The following is a 21,502-nucleotide window of genomic DNA, read 5'->3' as shown; positions in this document are numbered from 1 at the left end:
AATTCTCGTCAGTCAATTATCATCAAAGGTCCTCGGTAAGATGAAGGACGAGTGTGCTGTTACGCCCATAGCAGAGTACATAGGCTTGAGGCCCAAGATGTACTCCATCCTGAAGGCCAACAATGGTGAGATCCAAAAGGCAAAGGGTGTTAAGAAGTACGTGGTTAAACAACACATCAAAGACGCCAGATTTAAGGAAGCCCTGTTCAAGACCGCACCTTCAGGCATCAAATGAAGACGCTTAGAAGCGACGGGCACAGGATATATGGACTGATTATAACAAGACGTCCCTGTCGCCAATGGACACGAAGCGTTGGATAGCCATCGACGGGATCAACACGTACGCGTACGGGCATGAGAAAATTGAACGAAGAACATAGGTGTATATATGTCGGGATGTCACGGAACCAAAGAAAGTTTGAGTCTATTTACTACAGCCCATGTGGGTACTGGAAAAGAGCTAGCGCCGTACATAAGCTGGCCAAAATGGCGCGAGTACCCCCGGACGAGGCCAAAGCGTAAGGCTTGAAAAACAAGCCCTGTGGCACATCTATTTACCGGCACCACGCTACGTGCCTAGAAGGAAGTTCGGTATTAACATACCCGATAGCGTTCACCATGCCGACCTCCTGTTCCTACCCCACGACAAGAGGCACAAGTATGCCCTAACCGTCGTGGACAAAGTCGCTACAAAGAAGCTGAACCCTTGACCGCGAAAGACTCGGCCCAGGTAGCCCGCGGATTCGAACGCACATACAAACGCAACCCGCTGACGTGGCCCACAGAGCTGCAAGTCGACCCCAGGTGGGAGTTCATGCGTGCCATGTCACAACTGCTAGACAAACACGATACCAAGGTCAGGCGTGGCGCGGCCGGAGCCCATCGCAGTCAAGCCATAGTTGAGAGAGATTCAATAGGACTTTGGCCGAGCGCTTATTCGGGCACCAGTATGCAAAAGAGATGGTCAACCCGGGAAAACGATCGACGGAATGGGTAGCGCGGCTACCTCAGGTGGTGTCGGCTATCAACCATGAAACCACCCGTCTCACCGGCAAGAAACCAGCCGACGCTATCAAACTGAAATCAGTGGTAGCTGAGTCAGCTGCACCATTGCGTGGGAAGGAGAAACAGATACCCGATAGGGCCCTCGTGAGGTACCTCTACCAGCCGGGGGAACATGAAGGGGACACTCGGAAACGAGACACCGATCCGATATGGTCAGTCAAAACTTACAACATAGATAAAGTGGACATCAAAGCTGACGAGCCGAACTTGTACTACTTGAGAGATGGGCCAGGGAGAGGGTTCGTTAGAGAGGAATTATTAGTCATACCGTACAGCCCAATGTTACCCCCAAGCAAAATATTTAACTTACCTTGTCGAGTAATCTTAATGGTATCCTATCAACACGAAATGTCACATGATCAGGAAAGTGCTAGATCGCGGTCATAGTGACATTATTGTGTCATGTGTGGCCGGGAAGTTAACTGTGGATTCAAAAGTAGTCTATAGAATGAGCGGTCCGAGATCTAAGGGCCTGACAAAAGCTTTATTTGTGAAATAAAGCCTTACAGGGGCTTTTGTTGGACTTGATCTCGGACCGCTATTGTATATACTACTTAGTACAGTGGAATTGTAGGGGATTAAGGACCAATTTTTATGAGTTACAGCTATTGGTCCAAGATTTTGCACCATCAGCTTTCTGTCTGCAGGAAACTTATCTGAAGCAGACAGATATTTTTAATTTATATCAATTCTGTTTCACCTCCGGGTGACAGGGCCACTGGAGGGTCTTCAATACTTGTTAAGCAGGATGTTATCCATAGTGCTGTAACACTCACAACTAATCTCCAAGCCGTTGCAGTTAGACTTACTCTTCACGTTACCTTTACACTATGCTCTCTGTATATTGCGCCTATTTCAACACTCCATCAGTCTGATTTTCAAGCTCTCTATGACCAACTTCCTAAACCTTGTATTATTATGGGTGATCTCAATGGCCATAACCCGATCTGGGGTGGTACAAACACTTACTCAAAAGGTAAAATACTGGAAGATTGTATCACCAATAATGATTTGTGTATATACAATGACGATTCAAGCACTTATCTGCACCCTGCAACCGGCACATACTCTTCTTTAGATTTGTCTCTTGCAGACTCTAATCTACTTAATAAGTTGATTGGTCAGTCCACAATGACCTCTGTGGAAGTGACCACTTTCCAACTATCTTATCAGAAATTAATCCATCTGACTCTCCATCGTATACGAGATGGAATTTGTCCAAGGCAGACTGGTTCTTATTTCAAACTTTATGCACATCTAAACTAAGATCTGAATGTTTCAGTGATATAACTGATCCTATTCAGTTTTTTCTGACGTTTTAAATGAAATTGCTGACGATTGTATACCAAAGTCCTCTACAACTTCACATGTTCGGAAACTATGGTTTAATACTGATTGTAGGCAAGCCAGGAAAGCGAGGAAAAAAGGCAGAGAATTATTTCCGCCATCACCCAATTGTCCACAACATAAATAAATTTTAAATACTCAATGCGAAGGCACGTCGTACCTTCAAACAAAACGAACGGCAATATTGGAGGAACTATGTCTCCAAAATTAATTCACGTATGCCAATGTCCAAGGTATGGAATATGGTTCAAAGAATCAAAGGCAAAGGTTCAAAATCTGCAGTTCACCATCTTAAAGATGGTGATAATTTAATTACTGACAAATCTCAAATTGGCGAAATTCTTGTCAAAAATTCTTCATCGGCAAATTATGTCCGTGAGTTTCAGAGATATCAGAAGCAACAGGTAAAGACAAAACTTAATTTCGAATCAAATAACGGTGAAGATTATAATAAAATGTTTTCATTACATGAGCTACATACTGCTCTTGAGCAAGCTCATGACACTGCAGCGGGTGATGACAATATACATTACCAGCTACTGAAAAACTTACCTGAACCGTGTCTGGTATCACTTTTAGATATATTTGACAAAATATGGACGTCCAGAATTTTTCCTCCCTCGTGGCGTAATGCCATTGTAGTCCCAATAGTAAAACCTGGCAAGTATCATACAGATCCGTCGAATTACAGACCTATATCTCTAACAAGCTGTGTCTGTAAAACCATGGAACGTATGGTGAATAATAGATTAAAAATGCTACAGTAAATAAACAACATGCTGCATCAATTTTCTTTGTTCTGGAGAAAGCTTATGATACCACCTGGAAGCATGGCATTTTAAAGGATTTACATGATTTTACAAACTATTGTACGACAATTGCATTTGTGTTTAAATAAAATAAATAAATGGTGTCTTGAAAACGGCTTTAAATTTTCCAAGTCCAAAACTAATTGTCTACACTTTTGTAGAGAATATATGCCGCATAATGACCCTGAACTATCTTTAAATGGCACTCCGATCAAAGTTGTAAAGGAGGCCAAGTTCTTGGGTCTAATTTTCGACTCCCATTTAACTTTTTGGCCGCATATTAAATCCCTTAAAGCTAAATGCCTCATGGCCCTTGATTTGTTGAAAGTGGGGAAGGGATCAAACTGCCCTCCTCCACCTATATCGATCATTTGTCCGCTCGAAACTTGATTATGACTCCATCGTATATTTAGGAGCCTGCAAAAGCAACCTAAAACTACTTGATTCTGTCCACCACCAAGGCCTAAGGTCCTTTAGAACCTCTCCTATTGATAGTCTCTATGTTGACGCTGATGAGCCATCCCTTAACCAACTTCGTATCAAATTATCATTACAGTATATAACAAAACTCTATTCTAACGAGTCTAATCCTGCTTTTAACTGTGTTTTCAATCCTCTTAATGAGGATTTATACAACAAAAGGTCTTCTCATGTTCCGCCTCTTGGGCTAAGAATTAAACCATTCATTTCTACTGCCGGCATTGAGCTGGAAAATATATCTCCTTCCCGTCTTCTTTCTTCTCCGCCTTGGCAATTGGTTAGGCCACAAGACGACCTAACACTCACTAAATTTAAACTTTAGAAACTAATTACTTACAATATAAACAAGAATATTATCAATTAAAAAGTAAATATAATACATATAAATGCTTATTTACAGATGGGTCCAAGGATGGTGGCGCGGTTGCTTGTGCCACTGTCATTGGATCCAGAACAATATATTCCCGATTACCAAATAACAGCTCTGTTTTCACAGCAGAAGCTAACGTCATATTAACTTAACTTAACGTCTTATATATATTAAAAAACACCCTAAATATAAACAATATATAATATTTTCCGACTCTCTTTCGTGTCTTCAGGCTATCAAAAATCTTTCTTGCAAACATCAACTTTAAATAGAAATAATCGAATTATACAATGAGCTTGCTACTGGCCAATATGACATCGTCCTCTGTTGGTTACCCAGCCATGTTGGAATCTCTGGTAACAGTAAGGCCGATTTGTAAATAGATAAAGTTTTATAATTGGTAGTTCAGACAATCAACTTAGTTTGTTAGTGGCTGTATCATCAAAGGGGGTTGAAGTAGCGTGCAATTATTGTCCTCCTGAATGAAGTTTTCAGGTACCAAGTTTTTAAACGTGGTATTTTTGTTCTTTTAAATTTTGGCTAAATTATCCTACAATCGCCAGCGACTGAAGGGATGGTGTAAATCCAGCTAGGCTCCATGCAAGTAGCAAAAGTAATGTAAGTCCCCATGGTTCCTAGTTATGGTGATCTATCTTCAGATGCTGGCGATCTATAGCCCGTGTTTTATATTGTATTGTCTTCTTTAATTACACTGTTTTAGTTTTGCATGCTAGTTTTATGTTCAGATCTGTGATACTCTAAAAATTAACTCACTCACTCACTCACATCAATATTCAAACTATCTTCTACATTTAATCGTTTGTACACTCAACTTAATTAACATAAACATAATTAACCATTTTTATAGCAGTTTTAAGCTTGTCAGAATATAGACTGGTCTAACCATAGTTTACAGACCCTCGGGCATTTTTAGAGTATGGCGTATAGACTGAGTCAAACTATAGTTTACAGAGCTCACTTGCGCAAAGCGATCTTAGCGCTACTTCCAATCTTCAACATAGGCTTAAGATAGTCGTAGCGCTAAGATTGCTTTGTCCAAAAGGCCAAATCATCAGACATTTTAAAGTATGGTGTATACGGGTCAAACCATAGTTTACAGACCATTGGACATTTTTGAGGATGCAAGATGTATATGACACGAATAAGATGTGTAAGACGTGTAAGATGTCGCGAATATATATTTCAGCTTTAATCCCAAGCAGCTCTCCATCTTCCTCATTCTAAGTTGTGTTTTTCGAACCTAATATATCGAAACAAGGTCAACATGCTAAATATGGTCAGTTAAAGGCATATATTTTTAGTCTATATCGAGACACAATGCTGTTATCCCACATATTTAATTCTTATTACCCATACGGATGAGGAGATCCCGTGTAATATCTTTTTGATATTTGCACAGGGTGCAATTTAGTGATTCTCGACGTTGATTGGTTGATCGTATATTTGTAGATTTTCATTGGATGCCGGAACTACTTTCACACACTACGTCATTCATAAAGTTTCATCGATTCATTGATAAATTGACATTATGTAATGTAATCACACATTCCGAGATCTAAAAAAGAAAACATTAAGGTTAAAGAATATTAATATTCTTTTTATTGGACGTTATTATTTTGGAATAAAACTGCGTTATAAATAGTAGTCTTTTTAAATTATATAATCTTTAAAAAACACACCAAACAATCGTTTGCGCTGTTTGTAAACAAACATGGCCGCCGTTAGGCTAACCCCGATCAAAGGTCACTTACCTGAATTCAAAGTTATTGACTGTGACCAAATAGGAAGAGTGATAAGAATTTTACAGCCCTTGAATTCCCAAAACCTGTTTGTTGGTGAAACTGAATTCGGGGAAATAGAAACAGCAAGATACCGACTAAAGATGTTATCTGAAAGTGTAACAAGTAAGTCGGACACGGCGTCCATGCCATCGAACCAGAAAACAGCTCCTTTCTTACCGGAATCCGTGCTAAATGTTCTTCTGCAAGATGACTTTTTATATCCATGCATTCCTAATCAATCTGAGAGGTTGGTCCCAGTAGTCGATGCAGAGATTGACACATTTCATAGACTCGGATTCCGACTAGAGTTATCCTTCTTGGAACTGCTGTACTCTACTAAGACGAGGGTGTAACACGCCTTCCACAGAACAAAATGTTGTTTAATCTTCAAACTTGTTGAGTTTCTTGACAGAAAACTTTTTCTAGATGTATTCGTGGGATGGTTGTCTTTTAGATTTCCCAACTTTTAACCGTTGACTTTTCCAAAAATTGACAGGTTTTTGCCAGAGTGTGTTTCAACACTACACCGTCACCCGTCACTAGAAAACACGTCAGTCGTGAATGAACGATGTTCCGTCGCACTGAATTGATCGAATAAATGTTTAGCTCTTATTAAGTTCAATGATATATTTAAAAGATCATTTTTATCATATTAACAAATGTTAATTAATTATTCCATACATAATAATTTTGTTGTATTTTAAAGCGATTTTATGATGTACCATTTCCATAGCGTAGTTATGTTATTACCGCTGGAGAAGTTAGGTTTAATACGCGCAGGAATACGAATCAAGGTCACAAGTCCTGTCTCCGGGTGGTTTTTATTTCGTGGTTCTTCCTTTTAAATTACATTATGGGTAATAAATAGAATAACCAACGAGGTACGAGTGATTACGGGAAATATGCCCGAGTTGAAATAATGTTCACAGTGCCGAGCCTTGGTTATTCTCGTTATTCTTGGTTATGTTCGTAGGTTATTCTCTAAGTATCATGAGGGTGATAGATGTAAAGCAGCTTGCTATGCCATGTGCTATGTTGGTACAGTCTGCACATTTTATTGCAGAGACCATAGACACAAGTGCTTTTGATGTATAAATGTATATACACCGATGACGTCATCACTGGCAGGGAGCAGTGTATTATATACACAAAGGTGTAAACGTTATTCTGGCATCGAAGCTTTTCATTGGTTAGCATGTGATTCATGTTTTGAAATGAACCAGACAAAGAGTGTCGTAAAATGGTCGAAGAAACGCAACCAAGCACGGATTTTGCAAGAGGCAGGGGGTTATAGACTAATGCTTAGTCTCTGAATAGATATAATTTTAATAGTAACAAACAAACCTATTATCAATTGAAAAGGAACCCAGGGAAATCAGAGATTCAGAACCTGAGGAAATCTAGACTTGCTTCATTTAGTCATTAGCACTGCAGGGAAGGAGACTAGGCTGTAGGGAAAGTAATGCGGTTCAGGGACTGTGAGACAGACTAGACGGCGTTATGATCGGGGTGGGATAACAGCTACAGGAAAGGACGCAAATGAGTGAGTGAGTGAGTTTACTGTGAGTCACAACGGCATTATTTCTGCCATATTGTGAATTGATCAAATTATATGTTTAAACAATACATTTCCAACTAAAACCTGTCACCAAAGGACAGTAAAACAACTAGATGATCACAAACTGAGATTTAAAACTAGCATTGGACGATAAAACATATCATCATGTTCAACGATGCAATAAAAAATAAACGGGCTTTAGATCGCCAGCAACTGAAGGTAGCCACCATATTAGGGACCATGGGGTCTTTTAGTACTTCGGCTAGTTGCAAGGACCCCAGCTGGATTTACACCATCCCTTAAGCCGTTTGGCGATAGTACTCCAATTAGCCAAACCCAATGAATATGATTAAGGGGAACTTAAAAGCTTTGAGATACCGAGACGAGGTTTTGCAAACGACAGTTTTACTCTGGCCTGAAAGACTCTTTTCACATTAAACACGTCTGGGAGGAAATGGAACAATGTTTACGACGGCAACGACGCTGGAGGTACTCTGCCAAATCGTTCCTCGGGTATGGAGTGATCTGCATCAGCACCTTCATCAACGTTTTGTGGCCTCAGTGATGCGAATGTGTTCGGCTTTCATATATGCACAAGATTGGCACAATCACTAATGTGAACTTGATTGTGAACCTCATTTTGAGTTCATATGCATTTGCATATGCCAGGAACGCCGTTCCTTTGGAATGTTGATCCCACCTACACCTTGAAACATTGTCTTTCCATGTAATAACATTTCATTCGCGGAAGTTAAAGTTTAACACTGGTTCTGTTTGTGTTTTGTGTGTCGCAATACATTTCTTGATTTACTACGCAATGGCTAAAGTGATAGAAAATATTGATGTTTAAGAGTCTTTGAATGCTCGTTAGAATTATACACACAAAGGCAGAAATCTGCGGGTGTCAGCTTCTGTAATATGTAAAATGGCGCCAACAAAGACGCTTTATATGCCGATTTTTCTATGCGTTATCTTACGTTAAGAAAGACACTTTATAAGCTCAAAACCTTTTCAGAAAAACGATTGGGTGCCTGAGATTTCAACACTGTGTCGCTGACCAGAAATATGAACCAAAAATGACGACTTTTATATTTTCCATTTCCTCTTTATGTACAGTCCCTCGGCCGTTCAAGGATGTCTGTTGTCGAGGACCACGACATGGGAGGTAACTCTATTAGCTTCCTGGAGGTCGATGGCTTTCGGTATCCCATCGTTGACCCGGAAATAGTTAAGGGCATGTCGCAGCTGAAGGTCAAGGATGACGATATATTATTACTGGCATATCCCAAATCAGGTAACTTTAATTGCATATGCATACCACACCCAAAACCATACTAAAAACGTATATTAAAAACAGAGGTGATAAATCAATGGTTACTGTATATGGGGGCGGTGGTGTAGAACAGTCGTTAAAGCGTTCGCTTGTCGAGCCGAAGACCCAGGTTCGATTTCCTACATGCACACAATGTGTGAAAGTGATATTACTTGAATATTGCTAAAAGTGGCGTAAAACTAAACCCACATGTATACACACCACTGCAACGGTCAGGGTGAATTGGTTTGTGTTTCATATCCAAAATGTAATCTAAATTAAGAACGGATATTGTTCATTTACTTCTCATATTTCGTGAAAACATCCAATGTCAGTTTGACTATATGGTGAATGTGCATTTGAGAAATCCAGGTGTTTCTAGAGGTCGAAAATCACGTTTTCATGCGCATGTTCTTGTTGACATTGATGTTTGTGTGGAGGACATGATTATAGGTTGTTACGTTGATGATCTAGTAGAGCCTTGATTAATTTCAAGATGAACGCTTCATGTCCAAGAAAATACGGTCCTAATGAGTACATGTTTGCCATTTTACCATGGTACTATCAAATGTAACAAAAGCAGTGCCTAAAGTAGATGCATCATGATTCTTAGGTACACACTGGCTTTGGGAAATCACTTCCATGCTGCTCCAGGGTAAAGCAGAGACCATCCCTCACTGGAAGAGTAAACTCATGGTGGAGCTCCAGTCACAGGAAGTCATAGACGAATTCCCAGGATCCCCTCGCGTCCTCAACACGCATGTCCGGTACACACACACACACACAATCAATCTTTATTTCGTACTGAAGAGGCCACAGGCCTATTGTACATATACATATATAATTGGGAATTACATAAATAAATATATTTACATTACAGTGATAAAACGTTTGTTCTATACAACATTGGATGAACATGGCAAGATTTTGTAATATATTTTGATTTTTACTGCTTATAAGGGTAGATAATTTTATGATGCTTGGATGGATATAGTAATATCTTTTAATGTATTTACGACGTATTGAAATATATGATGGACAGATGAGGAGAAAGTGATATTCATCTTCAATTTCATTTAAATTACAAAGTGTACATATTCTATCTTCGTTTTTAACATTTTTATACCTGCCGCTTTCAATCAACAAATCGTGAGATGAACATCGGAATATTGCTAGTGATCGCCTAAATTTCTTTATATTAACACATGATAAGTATACTTCATTGAATAGATCTTTTTTAAAGTTTGAATAGTAAATACATTTACTTGACAAATATATTTTCTCACACCATGTTTGAAGATATATGTCTTTAAGTCTTATTGTTAACGACTGAATGAATGAAGTATGTGATTCTACATATTGTGCATTCCAAGCGTTTCCGAAGCCAATAGAGAATAAGAAGTTCTTAACATGAGATGTCCAACTTGTCCATTTTCATCATACAATAACATCATATTATAACATTTTTTCGGTAACCGATATGAAGGCAAATTTAACGGTTTTAACCAATATTTGACAACTTTTATGCTTGTAAACAAGTGCATTGGATATCTGCCACATTCACCGTAAACCACTGCATTAACTGTATTCAATTTAACACCAAGATATTTCTTGCATGCATACAAGTGTATTCTTTCTATTTGATGAAAGTCTGCTAATCCCCAGATTTCTGCTCCATACGTCAAAATTGGGTTTATTTTTGCATCAAAAATCTTAAAAAAGGTTTTGTAACTAATATCTCCAAGTGTACTTATTGTCTTCATAATATCGATAAGTGCCTTTTGCGCTTGGAGCGAAGCATATTTGACATGCATGTTCCAAGACCAACCATTGGTAAAATACAATCCCAAATATTTATAATAGCTAACACAGTCTAGATGTATACCCTTAAACAACCACTTTTCTATTTTAGAAAGTTTACCTCCCTTTTGAGACTACGATTTTTGTTTTTCCATTTATACGATTTTTGTTGTTCCACTAACGGTGCTTGAAAACAACACAACGTCGTCTGCAAGCAACAGAAGGAAAATTTTAACTATTTCTGGATGAAGTTATATGCCACTTGAACAATTAGTTTCGATTTGAACAGCAAGCTCATTGATGAAGACTGAAAACAGGAATGGACTAAGTATACATCCTTGCCTTACACCGAGTTGTAATTCGAACGTTTCCGAATATTCGTGATTATTTTTAACACATGCCTTCACGTTCTCATAAATATAAGACAAAAGTTTACTCATTTTGTTACTGAGACCATGACATTGAAATAGAGACCAAAGCTTGTTGCGTTGGACAGAGTCAAATGCTTTCGAAAAATCTACAAATAGGGCATATAATTTTCCTTCTTTTAAATTCAAATATCTTTGTATTATACTTTGTAAAATAAACATGTTGTCAACAGTGGTATATCCATGTCTAAATTCAGCTTGCGATTCGTTTATCTTATCCATTGTATCTCCCCAGCTTACAAGTCTCTTATTAACTATAAGTGAAATGTTTACCAAATATACTAAGTAATGTTATTCCTCTTTAGTTATTTGGGTTATTTGCATCACCATGTTTATGAATTGGAACAATGATACCAATCGTCCAACAGTGTGGGAACGTACCATTTTCCAATATAATATTAAAGAGTAGTTTTAGGTATGGTGCGATAAGGTCGGACAAGTGTTTAAAGAATTCTGATATCATGCCATCAAATCCTGGTGATTTGTTTGATTTAAGATTGTCAATACTTTCAAAAAATCTCTTCTCTAGTGATTGGTGAATCAAGTATATCTGCCGTAAGTTCTGAGTTTTGCCGACTCAGGTTGGTCTGCTCTGTATAGTCATGATAATTATGGTCATTTTTCAGATCTACTGTATGAACACCACAAAAGAGTTGCCTAAGGTGTGCCAACCAATCGTGTATCTGAATATTGTTTTGCCTTACTTAATGGTTATTTAAACGTCTAAGTTCAGACCAGAAATATTTGGAATTAGATATGCTATTTTCTATTGCTATTCGTTTTTCTCTAAAACAGTGAAGACGTTTTTTCTTGCAAAGTGCATTATATTGGTTTCTTACGATGCAATATTGATCAAATGAATGCTTGTCTTTATATTTCCGGAACTTATTGAGAAGTTTGCATCTTTCGATTTTCAGTTTTTCGCAATCTGAGTCAAACCAACTTTTCAAGTACGCTTTGGATTGACCAACTTTTTTTTTCTCATACAAGAAGCCGCTGAACAGAACGCATCAGCCATATATGCTATACTTTCATCTATACTACTGAAAGCACAATCAACAGATTTATCTAGCAATTCCTGAACGTTTTCAGATAGCAAATTTTCCCTGAACTGTCCTGACTTATCATTATCCCAAGTAAACCTGTAATTAAACCTAATTTCAGATCTTTTATCATGTGTATCAGTTTTTTCTATTATGATTTGATTTTATTCTTAATATAATGGGAAGATGGTCTGATTATATGCGTGATTGTATACTGAAATCATTTACATAGTCAAATAATGCTGCTGACGAAATAACATAATCAATAACACTGGTACCATTCAGACCTATGTAAGTAAAATCTCCGAGTTGAGCATCACTGGCACAACGACCATTCATAATATGAATATTAAAAACGGAGCACATGTCGAGAAGTGTTTTACCAAACCTGTTTATAACCTTGTCGGCGGAGAACCGTTTAAGATGGAAATAGTCTATAAGAAAGTCCCAGTACGAATGGTTTTGGGTTTCAGTGTATTCCAGTCGATCATCGTCGATAAAATCGGGGTCTATTCTGGTGCGCGCATTGAAATCTCCGCCACACAAGATATAGCAGTCAGGTACAGAGGAAACAATTGATAATAGGTTGTCCTGAAATACATTTACACCATTATTACATAGTGGTGAGTATTTATCATACCAAGTGGATGCTTCAGGTTGTACATATACACAAGAGTACAAAATATCTTTGTCGAGGTCACATAGTGTATGGTCAAACATGATAAATATAGCGTTTTCTGTTACTTTAGACCATTTCATGTAATCATAGAACTGTTTCTTTATCAGTACTACGATACCCCCGGAAGCTCTGCCCTTATTAGATATTTTTTGTGCATTTTTTTCAATCAACTTAAAATCACTGAAAATAGTTTCGAGGTCGAAGTCAAGCGACCAAGTTTCAGTAATACCAATTATATCAAGTGATTTGATATAATCTACGAAACAAGCGTCTGTAAGTTTTAGCACGATACCGGAAATGTTCCAAAAAATTAAATTAACCGTTTCACAAACATTTTCACAATCGTCAGTCTCATTCATAACACTTTGATGCGTCAAAGAACGTCTCACATGATCCTGGCCCTGGCCACCTCCCTACCGGGTGTGGTCTCTGTCATTGGTTCGCGATGACGATCTCAGACCCTGTCTCGTGCCCCCGCGGTCTCGGTCTCCGCGATTGTCCGACCTTGGTTTACTCCGAGTGTCCCCAGATCTACTTTGGTCTTCCTTAGGGTCCTTCATTATTTTGCTCCCCTTATAGTAGAAGCGGGTGTCAGGGTGTGCATCTCTCAAGCGGTTGAGTTCTTTTCGCTGATAGGTGGTGAGATCATTGGCTATACCAACTCCCTGCTCTTTAAGCACACTCCTGAATTTGACAGAATGCCACTTATTCTCCCAGTGGTCCAACCGCCGATGATAGGTCTTGTCTTATCGTTCTTTTTGCCGATCCTATGGGCCCTCTCAATGTCTCTAGGTATAAGGGGTGGGAGATCTTTAGTCACTCTCGCTTTATTGAGATCATCTTTTTCTGTGTAGTCTCTTTAGTCACTCTCGCTTTATTGAGAATATCGATCACTTTGTTCTTACTTTCTGTGTAGGTCTCATTATCACCAGTTTCCTGGACATTATATAACACCATGTTATTCCTCCTGCTACGGTGTTCCTGGTCCTCTAGACGTGTGTCTAGACTGTCTATGGGGGATGGGGGTGGGAGCAGACGAGTACGATCGATACTGAGCCGGGGTGTGCTATCCGTGACGTCACTGCTTGGACACAAATGTAAACAAACAGTTTCTGAATGGCAAAACTCACTCGGGTAGTCTTTGTAGCTCGCACACTGCTGAACATATCAAATCAGGGAGAATGATAAGATGAGATGCACAGACAAGAACACAAAACATGTGTTGAGTCGGAGCGACATGTCAGAACCAGCCGTGAACGGTGTATACATGTCAACATGGCTGATGTGTCGGGTACCCCTAGGGTGTGAAAAAGTCCCAATCCTTGCTCTGTAGAGCACTATATCTATCATTTTTCACATGAAACTCTTCACTGATCCCTTATGGATGTATACGATATAGTTTTAGATTCTGGTGATGTGTAAATTAATATTTACGAGTTCGGGTACGATGGGAAACTAACAACTCCGTCAGCGATCTTTTAATCCGTGTATTTACTATGAATATTTTCAGCATGAAATCTCCACCTGGAGCGGATCCTCGCTAAGGATTCCACCATTTGATATTCAGTTCACATAAACTCAGCTAGGTACTGGTGTCTGATGTATTTCAAGTCACAACCTGGCAATTTCAGTCCTTTCTGAATTAATCAAACGATGAACTGAGTTCTGAATATCTGTGACCAATATCTCGTCAGACACCAAAAATACAGGAAATACGAGAGCATAACCTACAAATTCAATATGACAGATGTTTATGTCGCGTGCAATGCGGCGCGCGAGGACAACGAGAATGCATAGTGATGAATAATTTGCACCAGTCTGTATATCCTATATACCCTATTTGCAGCGGACTACGGATCCTGGTTTGACTATGTCCTCGAGTGGGAGAAGGACATCGAGGCCCAGCAAGACCAACACCCAATACACATAATGTACTATGAAGACATGAAGCAGGTCAGTGATATTACTGGTTATGGTAACTGTTACATATGATTATCAGGTTGAAACGAAAAGTAAACGGTGAATTAGTCCTTTAAAATACTATGTTTTTCTACCAACAAGTTTACTACGAATCCCTTATGATGCCAATGTTGTAGCATGAACTATTTTTCTCTTTGCTTCGATTATTGGGTCTGTGCTTGGGAGTATTTTCTCGTCACTTCAGTTTTCAGTAAAAAAACCATCTTCGAGTATTTACTCGTTGCCTCGAGTATTTTCTCGTTACTTCAGTTATATATTCTTGCTTTGATTACTCTATCGTTGCTTCACATTTCTTTTAAAAACTTGTAATTTTGAATAATATCTAGTTGCTTCAACTAATTTATCATTGCTTCGAGTATTTTCCTGTTCCTTTCAAGTATTTCCCCTTGCTTCGATTAATTCATCCTTGCTTCAAGTTTCTTTCAAAAACTTGAAATACTCGAAGCAACAAGAAAATAGTTCAAGTAACGGACAAAAAATAGAAGCAGCGAGACAATAATCGAAACAAAGAGAAGTTTCGCTGAAAATATATTTTATGCTACAAAATGGAAGCAATAGGCTTTTGTAGTTTACAAGACAATACAAATCACTGCAAAAAGTTTTACAATTATCAGTACTAACTATTATGGAAAGTACACATTAAAAGGAAATACAATACAGGGGCAGTGAATATAACAACTGCTGGTCCTCTTGAAACTTATTGAGAAACTCTTGAGATATATTGTGAGATGAAAAGCAATAGCCAGATCCCCGTAAATGCATGAGGTACTGTGGCAGTACAAAATAGAGTGGCTGTAAAAATCAAAGGCAGTACAACACAGAAGCAGTGACTATAGCAATAAAGACAACGACTGTAATGTTCACTCACTGTTACAATGGTCGAGTTTCCAAAATAGGCCCTGGTGGCGTATCCAGGGTGGGAATGATCTCCATACAATGTTGGTATTCTTGTAACTTGAGATATATTAGCTCCCATTACATGCCTAAGAACAAGACTCGCCATCTCACTGGGTCAGAGTATAGTTGAAAGGCCCGTGGGGTTTGTTGTACATTTTTAAACCTTTTGGACTAAACATCGTCATACATAGGTTGAAGGGTACTGTTCTAAACCAGAGTTGGTGATTCTGTTGGGTTTAACAAATGTTTGAACAGAATTCCAGTCATTCCTGAATGTTATGGAACGAACGCTCCTGTTGATGCTGGTATTAGAAGTATTCGACTTTGATAAACTTCAGGGGCATGGGCATATTGACAAATGTGGAAACATAATCAGATTGAACCTGGAATCAGATTTTTGGCGTGCCCAACGATCGTAATCTGCAATTGATTTAAGATGTTTTGAAAGCCTGGGTCAACCTTCCAGAATAAACATTTTGTTGAATAACAGTGCATGGTCTTGTCTTTAGAACCCCTTGATCGAAATCCGGAAGTTGGCAGTGTTTCTGGGAGTACATGCTGATGACTCACTGTACAGCCCCGTGGCAGAGAAATGTTCTTTTAAGAATATGAAGGACGGACAAGGAGCCATATGATCCCAAGTTCAAGGGCAAACTTTTTGTTTATCGGAAAGGTAGGTTAAAGGAGTTAAGAGTATATAGCTGCGTAATCGCCATTGATTTTTTCACCTTTTATATAACGGCGCACACAAAGGAGAAACTTCTATTTCAAGAGATTCTGTACAATCACGTCAAAAACCTCAACCTCCAACTAATTTGTTTCTCCAAAAATGTCGCCTGACGTTTAAATTATATGTGCTTTATGAAAGATTCACAAAACATTGTCATATTATGTTTCCAGTTACCATCAAGAAGTGAGTGAATATGGCTTTACCCCGTGTTTAGCAATATTCCATCACCCCTGAGGTAGCGATTTTGTGTCCCAGGCGGTTGCATCACATACAAAACCAGAAACAACCCTATCCGAAAAATATTAATACGGCTAAAATTAAAACAATGTTTGGATGGATGGGTGAGTTGGGTTGATGGAGGGGGGTGTATGCAGCGTTCGTGGTCCTGTACCCAAAGCTCAGGTCACAAATCGGAGAAGTTAAGCAGCTTCGAGCTCGGAGAGTCCTTGGATGGGTGACCGTGTTTGGCAGCTTGACTCCTGAGAGTTTCTAGGACTTGAGTCCTGCCCCACAACGAAACACATCTGAAACATGTGGTCTCACCTTAGGCAAGTGAGTTTGTTCAAAATTGTCTCTGTTCACCCAGCAGGAAAATGGGTACCCGGTGGAAATGTCATATGACTATAACCTTCTAGCGCCTAACAGGCAGCTTGAATTCCCCGGGGTAATAATGTGCTGTGCCTTGATTGTTAGCGCTATGAGCATACCTAGTTTGGAGTTTGGCGCTATATAAATCGACACATTATTATAAGGGCTCCTTGCCACAAGGCAGGAGACCTATTGGAATCGTTAAAGTTTTTATTATTTATTATTCCGCCGTATTTTGTACCAGTCCTACAAAAAGCACCGCTGGACAGAATCGCTTGAAAAAAATCACCAAGGTGCCGACAGTGCTGAAGTTGTTTCTGCAAAAATCTCGAGGCTCTAGGCCTAATAGCAAAGGGGAGATAATTCAAAATGAATTCAAAATTTTCAATTTCCAAAGCAATAATCTCCGAAACTACAAGTCCGATGACTACCATATTTCTGGAACAGGTCTGGAATCCGATTACCTTCAATTTCAACTGCAGGATCCATGGGACTACGAGGCACCGTTTGGCCGCCACATTGCATTTAAGGAAATTTCACGCTTTTGACGGGTAGGCATTTCCGGTCGTCCGTCATGTCATGTGTGTGTGCATCTGATAGCTGAAGACTTGTCAATTCCAGAACACTAATTGTTTTAACTGTAGATCGAAGGACAACGGATCTACAGCCTGTCAAAGAGGGAACTCTTTCTCCTCCGGAACTTCTTAAAAAGGTACATGACCCCGCGACCTCGGCTGTATTTGGAAGATCCGCTCGCCTGTCAAAAACGTGTTCTGGCTCTGTTTTGGACGATTTAAAGCCCTTAAATACGTTTCAAACACCCATAACTCTGAAACCAACCGTCCGATTTCGACTAATATTTACCTGTACATGTAGGCTGTTAGTTCTGATCATATCTGCCGATTTCAGTAATTTATCTCCAAACACAACAGAGGGACAAATGATTATATTTTCCGCACTACAGTTGCTATCGGTGCGCGATAAAAGTTAGCAGTATGTATCCCAAAGATTTGCTTATATTCTATGGTGCATGTGGATATTAACACCGTTTGGTACATATGTTGTTCATGCTTGTTCGAGGTAAATGAAATAGCATGTATCAAATGTACAGTAAATAATAACAAGAACAAGAAGTTAATTGGAAAGTACAGAAACAATGTGATGATAAAGGCTTACATGTAGAAGCCAGTGACAATGGATTACATTTAAAAGCCAGTGGGATGTACAGAGCAGGAGAGGTTGGACATGTTTATACAAGTTATCCAAGCAGTTAGGGTTGGTTGATGAGTTCGTCGTATGCTGAAGGGATGAAATAATCTTGATCTCTGTTGATCAGGGGTCGGTGCCGTTTGATGTGGATGGCATAAGTAAATATCCGTTTGGTAAAGCCAGAGTGTTTGCCAGGATTGTGTATTCTGTCCAGTTGATTTGGAGATTGAGGTTGGTCTGAATGTCTTCTGAGATAGCTGATTTGTTGTCGAATTTGTTTGTTGATGCCGGGTGCTCTTTCACTCTGGTGTTTACTGGCCTAGATGTTTTGCCAATGTAAGAATCTATATCGAAAGTGTCATTATCCACACAATACTACACAATCCTTTGTATCTAACCCATCTAACCCTGGACCATATGAATTCAAAGTTAACGAATGACGAATTTCCCATTACTGGCAGTGATATGATCCATATTAACAGTAGCCATTACTACTTTCAACATCTACATCACAGGTACAAGTGGCTAGATTGTATCAAACCAAAGGAGCCCTCGTCGCTGCTCGCAGCTATATTTATTATTATTTTGAAATAACCGCCGGCCCGAAGGCCCAGCGCCGTTTGCTACTGTATCGGGTCGGCAGTTTCAAATATTTGCAGGCCCTTGTGGCCTTCAGTAAATTATCTGTGATTTGTTTTCAAATGGAATCTTTCCCAAAATTAGTTTTCTTTATTAAAGTTCGGAATTCATCCATGATCCATCATGTTACGATAACTTACAGTTTCACTTCCTGGTATTTCAGCGCTTTGCGCATAGGAATGTCAACTTCAGTCTTTAACAAATTATATAATTAAAACTTGTCTCTGCGCCATAGGTTTCGCTAATTGATGTTGTAAAAAACAGTGTGAAACTGTGTACAGTGGAGTCTATTTTGTTTTTAGTAGTTTCTCTTTAACAAAACGGGCGTGTTGATTTCATTCAGTTTCTGTAGATTTTAAAGCCTGCAGGCGGCAGTAGGCCCTGATGGCCAACTGGCAAATTAATGTCTTGCAAACACTGGATGGATGAGTGAAAATATTATTTACTTTCATTGCGTAACTTATTTTATGAAAATGCGAAATTGAGATCAGTTGGCAATAGTCTATAGATTCATTTATGATGCTTCGGAATGTTTCATTGCTGGATAAATATATACTAAGCAGCAAAAGAAACGTCAGTTCGGAATTTTCCTTCGCAGAAACGGATAACTGTAAACTCATTTAATGTTTGGATTGTATATTTTTGACAACATCTCCAACTTTACCTGAGCAAAGACACTACTCCCCAAACTCAGAATGGAATCCAGGAAATGGTCTCAAAAATGCTACCTGATCTCGGAGATGGTATGGTGTTCTCCATGTTTTTCATGCAACTCATGCTGCACGTGCTGTTCACAAGGACCAGCCCTATAAAATGCATCCGCACCAACACCAGAAATGATCGCCCCCTGCACTGGCAGACCAAGGGTGACCAAAAGACGACAAGACAGCCATGTTGTGCGACAGCATGTACAGTATCCCTTCATGCAGGCATCCGAAACAGCACGCCGGACAGTGGGAACACACGGAAGACCAATCAGTACTGATACAGAACGCCGACGTCTTAACAGCGGGAACCTCCATTGCCGTAGACCTTATCGTGGACCTATCCTCATCCTCGTCATCGGTGTGAACGTCTACAGTTTGCCCTACAACACCAAACTGGCGATACAGGCAATGGAGAACTGTTCTGTTCACAGATGATAGTCGGTACTGCCTATCAACTGCAGATGGCAGAACAAGAATGAGTGGACGACATGGCCAGCGTTACTCAGGCTAATGTGTTATGGAAAGAGACTCATGGGGAGGTGCAAGCATCATGGTATGGGATGGAATAGCCTGAACCAGAGCGTGGGTCCTGTGGTGTTCCAGAACCTTGGTCCAGGGAGAAGAGGCGGCATCACAGCGGCGCGCTACATCGACCAAGCTCTCAGACCCCACGTCATACCACATTTCGCACGTCACCTGAACAACATTTTCCAGCATAATAATGCCCGGGCCCATGCTGCCAGAGCTACACGGGACTTCCTACAGCACGACGGTGTCAACATTATGCAGTGGCCAGCCCTTAGTCCAGATTTAATCCCAGCTGAACATCTTTGGGATGAAATTCAGAGGAGACTGAATAATGTCATACCAAGCCCGAAAACAGCCGATTTTATTGCGCCAGGCCTTTCTCAGAGTGTGGTTCCAGGTGCCAATGGCCTTCATAAAACGATTGGTGCATTCCATGCATAGACGCTTTGCTGCAGTTAATGCCGCTCGTGGTGGTCACACTAGATACTGAAGTCAGGAGTCTGAATGGACTGCAAACGTTCTAGTAATGTCTTAGAATTGTGCTGAGTTATTCATTGATGTGTCAAGATATTGTACACAAAAAATGTTTTTGATCCGCTTATTATGTCCATTTCTGTAACAATTTGATTACAGTGCCTATCTAATTTATATCTATCGATCTAGTATATATCAAGAATGGTTGTGCAAGGGTGGGAATTACAATTTTCTTTACCGAAGCCAATAACAAATCTACTAATGTTCCCTATTTACACTTGACCTTACATTATTCAGTCATATATAATCAAACACTGTACTGCGGAAATATGGTATGTCGCATTTGTGGTTGTCTCGAAATATAATTATTATATAGGAACATGTAGAAGATTTCCCGAGTGGTATACTGGGGGCGTACCTCGCATAAAATCTTAGACGTTATTATAAGCATATTAAAATATAAAATGAGTTGTTGTCTGAAGTCAAAGTCGTGCTCAAACATTCAGCCTTCCCCCAACCAGCTTCAGTATCAGTGTGAACTCTGTACTGACTGTGTTCCAGGGGCGGTGGGGTAGCCTAGTGGTTAAAGCGTTCGCTCGTCATGCCGAAGGCCCGGGTTCGATTGCCCACGTGGGTACAATGTGTGTAGCCAATTCCTGGTGTCCCCCGCCGTGATATTCCTGGAATATTGCTAAAAGCGGAGTTAAACCCAACCCACTCACTCACTCGTTCCAGGCCAAGTGGGAGACTGGCAGAACTGGCTGACACCGGAACAGAACGAAATCTTTGACAAGGTGTACCAGGAGAAGATGAAGGACAGCAAGTTCAAGGACAAAATCAGGTTCACGCTGACATAGGCACATTTTAAGATATGACACACAAAGTATGCTAAATGTTATATATACTCCTCGAAAGAAAATGAGTCAATCTCGATAAAAATCTTTACCAATCTCGATAGCGATTTTTGCTGACATTTTACTGAAAGGTACATATTGAGAGACTACATAATCTTAAGTGACTGTCAAATTGATTTATCTGATAACATTGACAACATCAC

At 39.6% G+C, this 21,502-nt stretch overlaps 1 protein-coding gene across 1 annotated transcript; it reads left to right on the top strand.

Moving 5' to 3' along the window:
* The first annotated feature begins 40 nt into the window (after nucleotides 1–40).
* On the top strand, nucleotides 41–21,302 carry LOC124278123 (sulfotransferase 1C4-like). Its single transcript, XM_046713867.1, has 7 exons — nucleotides 41–139; nucleotides 8,548–8,725; nucleotides 9,357–9,510; nucleotides 13,244–13,332; nucleotides 14,540–14,646; nucleotides 16,080–16,164; nucleotides 21,181–21,302. The coding sequence occupies exons 1-7, from the start codon at nucleotides 41–43 to the stop codon at nucleotides 21,300–21,302; spliced, it is 834 nt and encodes a 277-aa protein (XP_046569823.1).
* The last annotated feature ends 200 nt before the right edge of the window (nucleotides 21,303–21,502 follow it).

This window comes from Haliotis rubra, unplaced genomic scaffold, assembly GCF_003918875.1.
Source record: "Haliotis rubra isolate DU_JTF1 unplaced genomic scaffold, ASM391887v1 Scf2313, whole genome shotgun sequence".
Taxonomy (NCBI): Eukaryota; Metazoa; Mollusca; class Gastropoda; order Lepetellida; family Haliotidae; genus Haliotis; species Haliotis rubra.
The sequence above is the reverse complement of the archived record's forward strand: the minus strand, read 5'-3'. Positions and strand labels throughout refer to the sequence as shown.